This window comes from Meleagris gallopavo, chromosome 5 (genome assembly GCF_000146605.3).
Source record: "Meleagris gallopavo isolate NT-WF06-2002-E0010 breed Aviagen turkey brand Nicholas breeding stock chromosome 5, Turkey_5.1, whole genome shotgun sequence".
NCBI lineage: Eukaryota > Metazoa > Chordata > Aves > Galliformes > Phasianidae > Meleagris > Meleagris gallopavo.
The window spans coordinates 7,800,582-7,817,678 of record NC_015015.2 but is presented as its reverse complement, the minus strand read 5'-3'; the positions used below and the strand labels follow the sequence as shown (position 1 = coordinate 7,817,678).

The window sequence follows — 17,097 nt, the reverse complement described above, 5'->3', positions numbered from 1 at the left end:
CGCAGCATGAAGAACAGCTACTGCATTTGTTTATTTAATCCTGCGTTTCTGCACAGTGTGCATAGAAACACCACAGCCAGTGAGAAATATATTAGAGATAATGTAAGGCTAAAGAGGCAACACAGTTACAGACTTCTTTGTAGTAACTGTCATAGCTTTTTTCAAACTTGTTGCTGAATAGAGGGGCTTTAATAACCTCAACACTTAACCAGGGAGGCCTTTCACATGTTGGCTCCATTTTCTTCCTTTGCCTGCTATTTTGGTCAGTTTTCCAGTGCACACATCAAGCGAGTCCTGGATGGATGTGGCCCCTCATTCACACTTCAGTGTCAATAGGAAATGAGGAGCATACACTCAGCATCTTGCTGGACCAGGCCAGCAGCAGAAATGCAGTCACTCTACAGATGCCTGCTTTAATTAGGAAGTCTTTACTTTGTCAGCAGACCTGGGCAAGTAAATTGAAAACTCGGAAGCGATGAGTTGCATTTGGCTTTTTTACCCTTTTTTCAGCTAGGATTTTCAGCTTTTCTCAGATCTGGTCATGCCTTTTACATTTGATTCTATTTCAGTGGTCTCTGTGGTGCAGCATTAATGATATTGTTTGTTTATTTATACATATATCAATATATATAACTGTAAGAGCAGGAATCTCTGCATTCTTCCTCTCCCAAGTAACTGCTCTTAACCATTGTCTATCCCCAGCAACTACAACATCACATAAGGTATTTTCTACATCCATAAAGAAGTTTCTAATAACTCCACTTATGTGGTCCTGCACAGGAGTGGTAAGTTGCATTCAAGGGAGCATTATGCAAAGATCCTTCAGAAGACCACAAATATTGGCACTGTGGCAGCATTTCGTATTCTTAACTTGCACAGAGGGGTGACGTACACATTGGTCTACACTCTTTGCCTTCTGCTGCTAATCATTATGGATGCCAAATTAACAGGCTGTTAAAATGTGCAGAAACAGTGAAAAACAAGAGAAATCATCCAAGTCAGAGGGTTCTTAGATGAGGTTGTGCTTCCACCAAATATTTTTAATATCAGCCTCTCAGGTCCATGTCTAGGTGCTCACTCAGTTGATGCAAATTCTGCCTTCATTCAGCTCAAAAGGAGTGACACCATTTTTACACAAATAGAGACTATGCCTTTTGGATTTCATTCAGATCAGATCTCAGCTAGGGAAAACCTGATGGCTGGCCCTCCTGCTGCTGCTGAACAGCATTGATTTTGTGCCACCACATTGCCAGAGCTCGTGTAGAAGATGAGGTGCCCTAGTTGCATCGTTCCCATGACAACACTCTGCAAAGCAGCTCCCTACCAGCTTCCCTGGCTGCTTCATTACATCTGACAGCCCTGCCAGAGAGTGACTTCCAACCCCAGTTGGTGCCTCTCCTTCTAATTAACAAGAAGTGTTTTACAAGGAAAAAAATTTCTGTTTGAAATAGTGGTGTTCTGATTGTCAGAGTACAAAACACTGAAGCTCCCTACCACCCAAACACGGAGAGCACAACTGGGTTTAGTTTGCTGCTTTACACTGTGCGCTGCTATTCAGTAAGGTAATTGGGAATGACTTCTGGTTTTGCTCCAGGGTCTGCATTTGTTTTCATTGGTGCTGGGTACAGTGTGCTTATTTCTTCATCTGTGCTGAAGTGAATTAAGATATAACAGAACTTCAAGGAACTCCTGATTTCATATACTGGAAGGCAATGACTTGCTGGGATTGATTATAGCAGAGAGGAAAGTCTATTTTTGTTAGGGGCGAGCATCATCCCAAAAGCTGCACACCTCCTGATTGTCCCTAGCAATGAGGCCTTGGTGAGCACAGCAGAAGCCCAAAGAGCCAAACAGAGGTGAGTCAGGCCACGGGCTCTGCAGGCTGTAGCCTAGGGAGCTGACACTCATGGAAAGGGAAATGGGGAGCATACAGGTGAGTTCAGGGCATTGAATCTGGTTGGCAGCAGAGGAAATGAGCTGAGATTTCCTGTCTGCAAGTCCAGCACAGTTCTATAATGAGATGAAGGGGCTTTGCAGCTGCAGCAGTGAGCCAGGCCCTCCACACGCTGCAGCCCTTAGAGCATCCCTTGTGTAACCCGAAAGCCTTGCATAAACCCAGTGCAAAGCTGTCCTCACCTCTCTCAGCTATGTACAAGGTGTTTCCTGCACCACATCGGAGAGCACTGGAAGGCCCTTTTATGACAGCACATTGCCTCTCCTGGGCACGTTCTCCACCAGCAGTGGCCAAGCTCATTATGCCCTGGCTACTGTGGCTAAGTGCTTAGAAAGCAGCCCGTATGATGTTAGCTCAGGGTGCCCAAGCTGACAGGCAGCCCCCTGTGCCACTTGGTCACTGCAGCACATGTACTTTGGACCGCTGCATTATTCAGTGTTGTCTGGCCCAAGCATCTCTGTGAGCTCAGCAGTAGCCTGCACATTACCTTTCACTTAATTCAGTTACTGGTTAATCTGCTATGCTGTTCTATTTGATCTGAGCCTCAAAGGACAAATCACGTGTGCTGCAAATTACACAATGTCCAACTTCAAGCAGGTGCTGAGGAACAATTAGATCACTGTCTGCAGGAGCTGCCACTTAACTAAGAAAAGACAACGCTAAGTAAGACAGACACAGAGAGAGCCCAAAGATTGCTCACACTGATAATGAAATATTAATCAAACATCATTAGCAGTCTGCAGAGAACACAGTACATCATGTGCTTCTGGACGTCCTCTGCCAGCTGAGAGCACCCACCAAAGGTCCCTTACATCAGGAGCAGAAAGCAGCTCTGCAGCTTCAAGGAAAAGATCAAAATTTGGAGCTTTTTCCAGACTGAGTGATGTGGCTTCTACACCCACCCAAGTAAAGCTGGTGTTTCAGACAGGCAGCATTGTGCTCACAGAGGAGCAGAGGGCAGGGCTAATTACTGACTGTGTTTTCAGATGGATTATTTTGCACACAGCTTTTTCTGCTCAAGCCTCCTTCATTCTGCTCTTCTGTCTGCCTTTTCCTCTATCCACAACACCCTAATTTTAACTCGTCAGCCTGGAGAGTGAGTCAATTCTGTTTATATGATGTCTATTGGAGACCTGACTGGAGCAATCCCCTACACAGGATCTTCTCTCCTTATTAATTGGAAGGCACTGAGCAGGTTTCTGGAAGGTGGCTCATGATTGTAATACCACACGAAGCAGTGGGCAGAACACGACGTGATCTCGAATGGAAAAAATTTTTATCTAGGAAAATGCTAAGCTGTAAATGCCAAGTTGATCAACCCCCATATATAATTTGCTTTTAGAACTACATGGCCATCTCCTCTGGGAGGAACAAAGTCCTATTTTTGCCTTCTATGAGCCTGAAATGTCACTGAAGCCTGAACGAGGAGGCATCATAATACTTTCAGTAGAGAAATACTCTGTGAGTAAAGAGTTTAAAATCTACAAATTTCCTCTTTGAGCCCTCAGACCAGGACAACACATGGGGTACAGTGCCCTGCTGAACTGTATTCCCAGCCCCTCACACCACTACTGCCCAATGTCCCTTCAACACCAGTTCTGAGCCATGCTGTGCCCACTTTAGGGCCTTCTCACTTCCTCTGTAACCTGCACAGGGACCAACAAGACCCTGATCTTTCCCTGCATCCAGATCTCTGCTGGACTGAATAAAAGCAGGTCGATGGGCTCACTGTGCTTATGCTGAACTTCATACTCTGCTCAGGTACACCCTTTGGATGTAGGGAAGAGCAATGAGTCATTCCCAAGAACATTTTTCTTTTCTAATTAATAGCTAAAGCCGCCCACTGTGGCCCAGTTACTCACACAGAACTGTCTGCCCTTGGAGCTCTCACGTGCTCCTCGTGAATCAGTGTGTTTTGCAGTGACGGAGTGCTGATAACTCTCCATCTGAGCTGTTTGTGGAGGAACAAAGCACTGAGGTTTGTAGTAACACGTACAAAAATATGCTTTTTTTTTTCTCTTTCAGAACATAATTCTCCATATTGCCATTTAAGCAGTCTGCTTCCACATTGCCTTGGCCTGCATTGCCATGAAGGCACTCTGCAATTGGGAAGACCTGGGATACGAGGTGGAAGTTGCAGGCCATGGGTGCCACTGCCAGCTCCTCTTGTGTTCCCCAAGTGGTTCTCCTGGTGTGACATCCCGTTATTTGTGAGCCCCTGGTATTTTTAAGCTCTTGACTGCCTTCCCTCCCACTTTGAGAACATCCTGAGGAAGTGGCAGCACCACTCCAGTAGCAAAATCAATAAATCAATGGCCTATTCAGCTATAGCATTTCTAATGAAATGTCACTGATACCGGCAGCGCTGTCTCTAGGAGTCTTAATTTTCCATCTGCAATGTGGTTGTTAACAGGAGAGGAAGAGATCAGCACATGGTGACACACTTGGTTACTGCCAGAGAATCAGGAAACCTGGTTTGAGGGGAAGGTGCGTATCTGTTGAAAAGCAGAACAGCAATGTGCAAAATACCTGAAAGTGAAGTCAAGTGGAGCCTTTCATGCTTGAGTAAGATATGGGTGTACCCCAGGCAAGCCTGGTGCAGCCCCTGCAATGCTCTTCCACAGGAACTGGGTGAGTTTTGGTGACGTTCAGTTCAATGGTTAGGACTCTGTGTGCAGGTCTGGTGCAAAGAGAGGGCCGTTGGCACCGGTTCATCCTCAGGCTGGAGAGCAGCTCACAGCATGACAGAAGTGTGCGCTTAATGCTCAGCTTATGAGAAAGGGTAGCCTTCACCTGATGGAAACCCAGTACCACTCTCAGCTCTTAAGCAAGCAGGTGATAAAGCAGTGCAGACCTCCACTGACGCTTGCCCCATAAAACAAATCAAGCAATGGCTCTAAAACACATTTGTATGGAAATAAGTCATCTGGTTATTTGCTTCTGAGACACATAAATCACCTTTTTTTTCCACAACACATTAATCATCATAGTATCATCAGCAAAAAAGTACTAGAGAAGCCCATCAGAAGGACATCCCTAGAGCACTATTATAGAACAGATTGTGCCTCAGTTAGCTGTGGAGAAATGCCCCAGCGGGTCTCCTCTCATCATCTGTTCTCCTGGGAGGGGCTAAAGAAAGCTGTTGGTGGAACCCATCATGGAACAAAACGCGTGCGAATAGCACTGCTGCAGAGTTGCTCCGGTAGTGTCCACAGTGATCCCACTGTGACGGGAAGGACATGCCATGGCAGCACCAAGGCATAAAATCACAGAATCATTAAGGCTGGAAAAGACCAGTGAGATAATCTAGTCCAACCACTGACCCATCACCACCTTACCATGCCTAAAGTGGCTTGTATTGCCCCCAAAAGCAGACAAACACAGCAGAAGCCTTCTGCATACCAGCACCTGCTGTATTTCACACATTCCCTGGGAAGGAGACGCCTTTTAGCAAAAGGCTGTACCTCCAAATGCTCCTGCTTCACCATGAACATGCCGTGTGCCATTTCACCCGCTCATTTTGTACTGCTGGTCTCCAATCAATTCCCAACAATCACAAAAGCACCACAGAACCCCATCAGGAAAAGATTTAAATGAACTCTATTCTCAGTAGATAAGTGCAGTGAAAGCAAATAATTGCTGTATCCAGGGTACAAGCAAATAAACAGCAATAACAATTAAACTTTATTTAGATTTAATTTGACATTTAGCACAGTAATAAGCACAGAAAGAAGTACCAAAATACCAAACTCATAGCATATAAAATAATCAAATATATTTCATATTTAGTGAAGTCTCTCTGCAGCACATTGATGGGACTGCCCTGGGCAGCTCAACCATATATATATGTACATAGAGCTGTGTTATATAAAATACTGTATGTAGAGAAAGCACTGAAACTTACCACCAAAATAGAAAATAGCTCAAAATTCAGATACTCTGGATTTGGTAGTAATACTCAATATTGAAAATAGGTTTGAGCCCACTGCAGCAGGTGAAGCTCCAGCTGCAATGCTACCACAGGCTTGGGATGTGCCATGGGGCACAGCTAGGACTGGCCAGAGGGACAGTGCTGCAGAAGCTGCCCTCCCACTGTCACAGCACACAGCCAGTGCAGATCTGCCTGCAGTGGGCTCACCATCCCGCATGAGTGGGTGCAGAACTTCACAAGGGTATCACTGCATTTTAAAGATGCCCCTTCAGCAGATGGCTGTCGTTAATTCCCATTAGCTTTTTAAAATCTAGAAAGCTGCTTTTGCAGTAGGTCAAGCTCCTCCAAGCAGTACGCTACATTTGTTCTGGTTTCCAAGCAAGCAGCCATGAAGTAGCAACCAACCTTGCAGTGCCAAATGGAGTACTTGTCCCACAGTAATTCCCACTTGCCCTGAGGGAAGTCAAGGTTACTGTTGTAGAATCCCAGGTGATTTGTAAATAGGTATCAAACTGTGGCATTCCTGTCAGCAACACTGAAGTACAACTGGAGCCCCAAACACAAAGAAGCGCTGAGCCAGGGTGCTGATGTTTTACAGGCTGGGAGAGCCAGCAGAGACATGATTCATCACTGGATCTGTGAGGCACTTCATCTGCTCTCTTCCATATAATCACAGAATCATTAAGGTTGGAAAGGACCACTAAGATCATCTAGTCCAACCATCAACCCATCCCCATCATGCCCACCAACCCATGCCACTCAGTATGACATCTACCCTGTTCTTGGACACCTCCATGGATATGATTTTGTGCTCGTTTGTTTCTTTGGGGCACAGTGCAATGATTAATTTCCCTGCTTACTCCCACTGGGAAGGCAGCCACAAGCCCTTTAGGGACTTTCCCAGTGGAGGGGACAGCCATGCAGCAGGTACTGGAAGATGCTCTGAGCTCATCCCATGCATGCAGGTAGCTGCATAGCATACCCCGAGCCCTTCCAAGCAGCACTTCTGTGCTGCAACAATGCAGACCTGCAGAAGCCTTACCCAAGGGTAATTTAGTGATTGCTCCTTCTCATCAAGCCAGCAGTTGTGTCCCCAGTTACACAGCAGCAATGCCACGGCTAACAGGATGTACTATAATTCATAGATGGCATTAGCATTGTTACTGTACTATGAGTAACCTCTTGGTAATGGCCCTTTCAATGTGACAGTATCAATTAAGCGAATATAAATGCTTAGCCTCTGGAAAAATCATTAATAAAAATTTAATTCTGATAGCCTCTAATCACAGCTAAGTACAATTACTCATATGAGGCCACTATAAAAATTATTTTTCTCATCAGAAGAAATTCTAAGGTTTTCCCAACTGTTTGTAATAAAGAGAGCACTATAGAAAAGTCCAGAAAATAAGCACACATTTGTTTCTCAAAACCCAAAGATAAACATGACAATATCTCTAAGGTACTGGCTACTGAACAGGTTTCATTTAGCTATACTCAAGCCGTAGCCTCATATAAATATTTTCAAGCAGCGCATTGCTGTTTCGTTTGGAACAGCTGCAGAGAATTTCTTTGATGTTGAGCTCTCATGTGGGGATGGCATTTCCATTTTTCTCTATGCTTCCAAAGTGCTGAAATAGGAAGGAAAATATACTTAATATAATCTGTTTTTGCATGAGAAAAAAAAATTGCCTTGAATGCAGCAGCAAGAAATAATAATTCATAGCTGCAGTTGCGACAGAACTGCTGGAATCCTCTCTCATTTGTATTTCAAAGGAGATGGGGAAGCAGCCCACGTTGTGCACCATAGCCAGACCAGGGCACATCAGAGTAGTCACCCACAGGGTGGGCAGCACAGATTCATGTTCCTGGAGGGACAGAAAACTGAAGCTACAGCAGCCAGGAGCAAAGTGAGAAGAAGAGGCAATGCCACTACCTCCAGGCAAGGTCTCTCCTACTTTTGTAGAATAGCCACCTGGGTTTGTTTGCTGTGCTTTGTAAATATTTTCCAGAAAAATGTTTGTTTGGGAACGCTCTCAAAGCAGCACTCAAGGAGTCCTCCTAATGACCTCAGTACATGCTCAGAGGCACTTCCTTATGCATGTTTTTGCAGACAGCTCCTTTACCGTGCAATAGTTACTGGAGCAGCAGAAACTGGAAAATGCTGCTGAAAAACCCATGGGCTCTGCTAGAGAAGAGGAAGTGAAAAGAGAAGGCTCTGGGGAGACCTCATTCTGTCCTTCCAGTACTTGAAGGGAGCTTACGAGCAGAAGGGGAACTGATGTTTTACACAGTCTGATAGTGATAGGACAAGGGGGAATGGCTTTAAACTAAAAGAAGGGAGATTCAGGTTGAATGTTAGAAAGGAGTACTTTACTCAGAGGGCAGTGAGATGCTGGCATGGCTGCCCAGAGAGGCTTTGAGTACCCCGTCTCTGGAGATGCTCAAGGTCGGGTTGGACGGGATTCTGGGCAGCCCTGCTTCCTGCAGCAAGGACCCCTGCTCCCACAGCCCTACTCCCCAGCACACTTACTTCTCTCCTGCCCCAGCGCCAACACTGTCCACAAATGGGATTTCTTCCCTCTCCGTCTTGCCCAGAACAAGATGGTGCTTCTCCAGGTTTATGACACACTGCAAATAACAAACACCCTAATGTAAGAGGGAAAGTCACAATTCAGTGGTCTCCAGCATGGGCAAAAGCCCTGCAGGAAAACCTTTACCTTCAAAGACTTCAGTGTCTGCAGGCCAAAGGAGAAGGGCTTCTCACTGTCTTCTGAAAAATAGGAACATTCATATTTATACAGTCAGAACCATCTCCCCTGGTATCTCCATCTTTCCCTGATGGCTGCCTTCTTAAGACCCGCTCTAGAAGTGGACTGAATTACTCTGAAGGGAAGCAATTCAATTCTGCTTGAACTGTGCTGCGTTCCCAGAGCTTCACTCTTTCCCTGAGGTAACCCAGCAGGGCCCATACCCGACACGGCACTCACCCACAACGAATGCTGCGCACTCCACACGGAGCGCTCCCACTGCCAGCACCAGGCGGTCGATGCGGCCGATCACCCTCTCGCTGCGTGGCAACGAGATCTCCTCCTCCTCACTGGGGATTACTTCCAGGCGTTCCCTTAACCTGCATGGTGAAAACACTTCTGACATGAAACAGTCATGGGTCAGCCCCTCTGGGAAGCAGCAAACTGCATTTGAAGGGTACTCAGTCGTGGAGTGCTCTCAGCTTGTTCCTATTTGCAGCCTGCTGTCAGAAGGTGCTCTCTTAGCTGGTTTGCTGTGCTGTTCTGCCTCTTTTTTTTTTACCTGAGGAATCTTTTTTCCGTGTTTCTCCAAGACTTAAGAAGTGGCTGATCTAAAATTGCTTCTAATTTAGTGTTGGTGGAAGCAAGTGATGCTCCATGTTTCCTTCCATCAGCTGAGCTAACAGCATTGTCCCTATGCCTTACAGCCAGGGCAGGGTAACTTATGTGCAGAAAGTAGACCTGTCTCTCTGCGGTGGAGGCTGCAACACACAGATCGAATTCAGCCCAAGAAAAGAAGACAAGAGCTGTCAGGGATATCTCAAGACTGGAGATTTCTTCTTTCTACACCGCAAGAACTATGCTGACAACACTGATTACTTTAGTTCGTCTTTTAAACTGATCTGGAATCTGATGGAGAACTGGTCGGAGGCAGTAATGTCTCTCTCAGATAGAGGCTGTGTTTATTGCTGGCCGTTCAGAGGCAGAGAAGCCAGCACTGAAGTTGGGATCACCTATACCACTGAGCACAGCATTAGGACCAGGAGAGAGCCAAGAGAACAGTCCGGATCCCTTCCATCTCTTCACTTAGAGGCTGTCTGTAATTGCTGCCAGGAGCACACCAAGGAGGAGTTTGGGAGCTCCTGGACCCTGAGCTGGCTTCTTCTGGTCCCAGGTGAATTGGAGTGTCTTTATGGGGGCAGTCATTTCCCTGAGCCTCTCTACAGCGCCAGGGAAGGCATGCAGCCTCTGGCTTTGTTCTGTTCCCCCTGTGCCCTCAGCACATCTCTTCCTGCTGTGCCTCAGGGCTGGAGTTAAGTTGGACTCATGTTTTATCACTGCTGCACACATTGGGCTGCCTTGAAGCAAGGCGTGCTGGAGCAATGCCTGGTGTCACACAGGGCCCACCACAGCAAAGGCAGAAAAGCCTAGCAAAAAAAGCTCTGGTTTTAAGCTGCTTGGTTAATCTGCCTTCAGCTTCTGCCACCTCAAAATATAAACAGCAAGAGAGCAGCAGGAAGCTGGGGAAAGGCAGCAGTGTTGTAAAAATGTCGCAGGATCTGCACAAGTAACATGGGCACCATGCAGGTCATCCCAGACCACCAGCACACAGCTGGGACACACTGAGCAGCCCATGTGGTATCCTGCAGAGATAAGACCTCTCCACTTACACTGCTATTAAATTGATAAACTAGACTGAGTTGCTTCACAGTTTGTAGTAAATGCAGCCACATTCCAGCTGCTATTCTGCAAATAAGTAATTACGGTTTTGACAGGAGAGGTGTCTTTCGCCTGTGGCTGTGCAGCAGTTCTCAGGCAGCAAGTGCAATTGCTTTTTACACAGTCATTGCAAGTTAGTGATAAAAAGCAGTGACTGCGTGGGAATTAAGTGCTCAAAACTCCCCAACGCCTGTCTCCACTCTCTGAGATCAGCAGGAGCTTTGCTGCCAACAGCTATCAGTCTGTTCCTAATATTCCTTTCCTTTCCCTTCAGCAGGAAGAAGTCTGTTCCTGGGAGCAGCACCAGACACCTCATTCAGAGCACACAGCCATGTATCTGCTTTATAACCAGTGCTGAAGTGAGTGTGGCCAGCAGCTAGGCCCATGCTTAGCAGTGCTGCAGAGCTGAGCTGGACCCCAAGAGCTTCACTTTCTTCCAAGCACACAGAAGGCCAGAGAGAACTCTGGTTCTTTCACAAATGGAAAGAAACACAAATGGACACTGAAAAAATACAAGTGCATTCAAAGCTCTGAATGGTGCTTTCAGAAGCTGATCAGTTCTGTACAAGTACCTGTCCATCCCAGTTCCCTGCAAGGCCATTTAAATACAACCAGGTTGTGATTTGGTGCTGCAGTAGCAGGTCCTTACCCCAGCCGGTCCAGGCAGGTAGCTGACATCAGGTTGTGCTGTGAGCCGGTGTCCACCACGGCCTTCAGCTCCTTCCCAGCACACTGCAGAGAGCAAGTAGAAATGGGAAACAATGTGTAGGAGGGAAGGAAGACTGCAGGAACACCAGGGTTTCCTCACATCAACCCATCTCTTGCTTGTTCTCTCCAAGCCTTGGCTCAGGACACGGTTTGCCACATGCACATGACCCACTGGATCACTGGCATCAGCCCCAGGACATGAGACCAGCTGTGAGGCTATCAGAAATAAAATGGGGGGGAGGGGGAAGCAGCAGGGTGGGGAACGTTACCTGGCAGCTCACCACCAGGAGTTCCTCATCCTCCACGCTCCTGGAGCTCCCCAGTTTGGCTTGGTTCAGCCTATTGCTCTGTGCTGGGGTGTCACTCTTTGAGGCCCAGCTGCCCCGGCTGCCTCGCAGCTTTGATAGGTTTGTCTCCATCAGGCGTCTCTGCAGGATGTTGTGTGGTTGCTTTAAGGACACACAAAGAAAGAGCAGAGTGAAGTCAGGGGGAAGCTATGCACTGCCAACCTACATGCTTTCTCCTTTGGGGCCTGTGGGTCCCATTCTCACAGCAGGGCTGCCCCAAAGTCTCTTCTCACGATGACTGGGAACTTTCCAAATTTCCAGACTACGTGGATTCCTGCTGGGCTGCACCCATTTGTTTTTGTGCCAGCCCTGGCTAATCTGGCTTTGAGTAAAGAAAACTACTCTTTTTTGGAGAGAAGCACGCTGTCTCTCAGTACCTCCTTCAACTGCTTTCCCAAATGCCTGTTTTATATTTAATGCTCATCATGGATAGATGCACACACACTGCTGGAGGTGAAATGACTCCGCTTGATTATCTGCTCACTTCTCCGCCTGGCTGAGCTCCCCCCTTATTCTTTCTTTTCCTTGTCATTTTCATTTGTCCACGTTAGACCTTCTTACTTGCTCATTCTTGAATTTTTTGCATTCAAATTAAATATGCCCATATTACAGACATTTGCAGATGCATCTAAACTGGCAAACCCCAAGTTCTGAAGGAATTTCAATGGGATTAGGATAATTTTGAGAGCCTGGTGCTGTAGTTCTCCAAATTAGCCAGCATGCGCCCTCACACAATGCCTCATCTCTAACATATCTCAGGCAGCATGTTAAATAACAGTGCTCACAGGAGTCTAATGCAACTTGGCATCTCCTAAAATAACTGCAGGCATGCTAGTGCTTCAGATCCCACTGTTGGCATAGCACCAGTGGTCAGGCTGGACTTGAGTGATGAGAACAGGTACGCATTAAAAACATCAGTAGCTACTGGGACACATAAGCTCCTTTTCATTGTTTTTCTGCATACAATGTCACTTGACACGAGATTTCTTCATCATTTCCAGCTGCAACTGCTGTGTCTGACTGGCACACTCAAAAGCATATCTTGCATAAAGGATAAAATGGACAAATACCTGGATGAAGTGCCCACTGGATGGAAGCCTACCCATCACCACTCACACCCTGTCCTGACCAGATGTATTTCAAACTGACCAACATTTCTGCATGGCCATCACTCAGAACAGTCTGGGTGTTCTTCTGACATGGCCAGCCTAACTCATGTTGCCAGAGCCCTTTGATAGAGCACGCTGGAAAGTCACCCTGTACTCATTGCTATTCTGACTACCATCTACCCTTGACTTCAACCTACACATTTTTTACTTCAAGTTCACCTACAGGTGTACTGTTGGGTTTTCTTAAGCCCTAGATTTATGATGCCTATCTGGGATCCATCACTGTAAGGAAAACACCCAACATTCAGCAAACTTGAGTTACACCACCAATTTTGTTGACGCTTGTTCTTCTGAAAGCTGCAGTGCATGCTGCCTCCAAGGTGGGGGCAAATATGGCCTTGTTCTGCTCCACTACATAAATAATCTCGTAGAAGGGATTGAAAAGGTTCCCTGCAGCACCGTTCTGTCTCAGGCTATTAATTAGTTAGCTTTAGCTTGTGTTTCCCTTGAAACTTGCGTGCAGCAAAGCGAGGGGTGTTAGTCACAGAGATGACTCAAGTGATGGATATGAACACGGCGAACAGATAATATGCAAATGTGCGTTTGCAAATGTGCATTTTGCTGAAAACCTGCAGTCAGCCCCTTTATGGGAGGGAAGACCTCCTTGGTTACAGATCTGGAAGCCAGCAGCATGCTCCCTTAGCTCAGGTCAGCAGTGCACACAGGACCAGAGCGCCAAGTCATCCAGGTTATTGGTGCTGCCTTTCTACATGCCGTACAAAGCTCCTGAGAGCTTTATAAAAGAATAAGGTGTTACATGCCACTATGCACATAGAAAAATATAGGTTAGTTCCCAGAAAAATATAAATACAAACCAGGATTTTTTTCATAAAATATCTCCCTTTCCATCCTTGAGACTTTGAAAACACCTACAATCCCCAGAAAAGTTAGAGCAGAAACCCAAAAGAAATGAGCGGAGACACCTGGTGTTGCTGAACCTATTTACCGCTGTCTGTCAAAACCATAAATAACTCAGTCCAGCTTTGTTCCTCTCTAATTTATAAACAAGTACGTCACTGCAGCTTGCAGTGTGCGTGTCTTTTGCAGCATCTCACTATTTGGGCTTTGGGACCTACAAATGACAAGGCCTGTCACAGCAGTCTCGCTCAGGTGAAGACAAAAGTCAGGAGATGCCAGCCCCCCCTTCCCCTCACCAGTCAGAGGTACACATCTGCACAGGAGGTGCATCTCTGAGGGATCACTGCAGGCCACAGAGCCTTCGTCACCACTGCTGGCCAGTGTAAGGCTCATCCTGAGAGGAGGTGACATTAGGTCAGCGATGTCTGCATTGGACAGAGTGGGTCACTGCTGATGGCCAGGGCTCAGAGCCCTGCCTTGTACAGAAGGGAATCTGGATGCCTGGCCCTGGGGGATGCCTGGCCCTCTGCTTCTGCTCAAGTCAGGAGGAAACAGACAGCTTCTGCTGAGCCCCGTGGGAAAGGAGAGACCTCCTGCGTCAGAACGTGCCGCTGCCTCTTGGACAAGAAGCAGAAGGGCTGTAAATCAGAAAATAATCTACACAAGTTGGAAGGGCAGAGAGGAAAAATTCAGCATGCTGTGACAAGAAAACAAATCACAAAAGATACCAGGAAAGCAGCTTTCCCTTCCCCCTTTTTTCCCTGGCTCTCCTCAGCCTGTCCTCTCCCCAGCCACTACCCATGCAGGGCCAGCCATCCTCAGCTCTGCATTTCCAGGCACTCATCACCAGCCCTGACTGCACGCAGCCACCCCAGAGACAGGCCCATCCATCCCCACACCTGTGAGATGCTGCCTCCTTTCTCCTGTTGAGGCTGATGGAAAACCACTTCCCAAAGCAGCAAGGTGTGTACCACTGCTTCCATCACTGCTTCCCCAGCCTCAGGGATCCCCTATTCCTCCAGGGGTATGCTCTGGCATAGGCTGCCCAGAGAGGTAGTGGAGTCACTGTCCCAGGAGATGTTCAAGAAACGTGTGTGTCTCAGGGACGTGGGTTAGTGGGAACAGTGGTGCTGGGTTGGTGGTTGGACTAGAACATTTTAGTAGTCTTGTCCAGCCATAATGGTTCTATGACACCTCCTGTAACATCCCTGTGGCTGTGCTCGCTGCCATCCTGGCAACGTACAGTGCTGGCAGCATTCCTTTGCTGTGATGTGACCCATGGCAGTAATCTGAAGCTCAGGGCACCAGCATGACCTCATGCCTTCTCTGGTGCTGCAAATGGGCCGAGTGTGTGCTGATGCTGTCACTTTGCAGATTCCTCATCTGTGGAACTTGAGACTGTGGCTAGGACAATCCATAGCCAAGTGCCTGCTGTCCCCTGCTGTGGCCATGAGACAAGGTGGCTTGGCAGTGGAGTGGCCCATGTCAGCTCAGCTCTCATCCCATCCTGGATGGAGACAGCACAGCCAGAGGAGCTGGGGACAGGCCACGTGCCTCCACTGTGCCGTACTCCCTCCAAGGACATGGAGGGGATCAGGAGCCATGCACCTCCCTGGGGCCACTTAAGGAGCAAGAAGGGCCTACTTCTCTCAGCCCCACATCTGACATGAGCAATGGTGCCTCTCTGCACTGAAAACAAAGCCATGACACTGGTGGGACCCTGGCAGCCACAGCAAGGAGCTCTATGTTGACTGCAGAGCTGTGGCCAACTCTGGCCCTGGGGACAGCAGGGACAATGACCTCATGTCTTAGCACCCCTGCCTCCTGCTACCTGTTGTGTTCCTCACCCAGGTGTGGCAGAAACCCTTGGGTTTCAGCCCCACACGAGCTGTGACAAGCTGTTCAGACTCTGCAGATAACATCAATAACCATGCTATCACGGTCTGAAAGTCACTGCGTAGCTCCCCAACAGATAACTGCAGCTCTATGTGACTTGGCATAGCTCCTTTTAAGCCCTCCTCCAGCCAGAAGCTATGTCTCCCTGCAACTGCAGAGCATTTGGGACGGCAAAAATCACTTTCAGGCAGCAATACAGAGAACAGCATGCTCATTGAGCTCATCTCACCCAGAGCTGAGATTGAGCCAGCTGAGCAGAAAGGCTGTGATGGAATAATATCAATCCACTAAAAGTAAAGATACATCTTTTTCAATGAACATATATCTACTACAGAAATTATATAGTTTCTTGCAAGGTGCAAGAATTTTGCAAGAATTAGGGCAAACACTTAAAGAAGCAAAGGAGATTTCTGCAGTAGGATGTTATTTCCTAGACTTTGCTTCTCACATTAGAACTTTTGCTGTTACATTTTAGTACAATTCCCATGAAGAAAAGCTCCAACGTTTGCGCACATCAGTATTCACAGGAGCTCTGCAGCTCCTGGGCGTGATGGAGGATGTGGTATATCAGCTGCAGGATCACAGGGATCACGACATACGTATATATTTAAAACCTAGAACTGAGTTTCCTCATAAAAATCAGCAGATGTGCATCAGCTGCCGTCAAAGTGCAGTCTGACAGTTTGATATCCATAAGTACTGCTGCACCTCTCGGAGCCTTTTATGATCGTGTTGCACATACATCTGCACACCGCAGAGCAATATATGTGTATGTATGGTATGAAGCCATTTTGATTTACTCTGCTTCTGAGGGGATTTTTGTACGGAAAGCAGCATCCCAATTTCCGACATTTGTGTAAATGCCAAAAATTAAACAGCTCTCAGCTCCCAGCACAGACATCTGAAAGCACTACTGGCGAACAGCAGCCCCTGGCGATACCCAGCATCGCATTCCCACTCCCTCTCCTTCACATACATTCCTATACCAGTTTCCCCAAGCAAGCAACTCATCCTGTTAACAGTAAAACAGCATGAAAAAAAGCTTTCCCCCTGCCCCAAAACTTTCTCAATGCCTTCATTTGCTCTCGGGGAACGTGATAAACCTTACAGTGTCCTTGGAAGTCCCCAGTTTCTTCAGCCCATCCAGGGGAAGGAGGTCCGCAGAGTCCTTGTGAATGAACTGCACCGCCTGCTTCATCCTCCTCTGCTGGCGCAGCGAGGCGGCCTCCCGGATCTCCACTTCTTTCCTCGTCGGCTCCGTCAGAACGCCTGAATAGAACATCTTGCTGCTTTTGTGCAGCTCTCACAGAGCCGGAGCGGGAGGCGATGCGCTGCCTGTGCTTTATAGCCCAAGCGCCGTGACGTGGGGAGCCCAGCAGGTACTCCGGCCCCGCCAAGGAGGGCTGGGGCTCAGCGCGACGCGTTGCACACGCAGCACGGGCAGCTCATGCTCGGGGAATAACGAGGGCCGTTCCTCCCCGCCTGACTGCAGGGTGAGCCGTAGGCAGTGCTGCCAGCACCGCTCCGGGCTCCTGACGGAAGCCCCACCGCTGGGCCAGCAAAAGGTGACAGCGGCTGCATCGGAGCTCAGCCGCTCTTCACAGCACCTCCGCGAGGTGGGGAGAGAGCAGATGAGAGCGCAGGATGCATTCAAATACAGACGGACTGTTTCGCAGCCTCACGCAGGAGCTGACATGAGCACCCGCTGAACAGTCTGCGTGCAGGAGGACAATGAGGCTGGCAGGTTGAAGGGAGCTGTGATTTTTCC

The 17,097-nt window shown here is 47.8% G+C and overlaps 1 protein-coding gene across 1 annotated transcript; it reads right to left on the bottom strand.

Moving 5' to 3' along the window:
* Positions 1 to 5,547: 5,547 nt before the first annotated feature.
* On the bottom strand, positions 5,548 to 17,097 carry NRIP3 (nuclear receptor interacting protein 3). Its single transcript, XM_003206227.3, has 7 exons — positions 16,438 to 17,097; positions 11,329 to 11,508; positions 11,001 to 11,083; positions 8,873 to 9,012; positions 8,603 to 8,655; positions 8,416 to 8,513; positions 5,548 to 7,513 (listed from the first exon to the last, which is right to left on the bottom strand). The coding sequence occupies exons 1-7, from the start codon at positions 16,609 to 16,611 to the stop codon at positions 7,498 to 7,500; spliced, it is 744 nt and encodes a 247-aa protein (XP_003206275.2). The 5' UTR covers positions 16,612 to 17,097; the 3' UTR covers positions 5,548 to 7,497.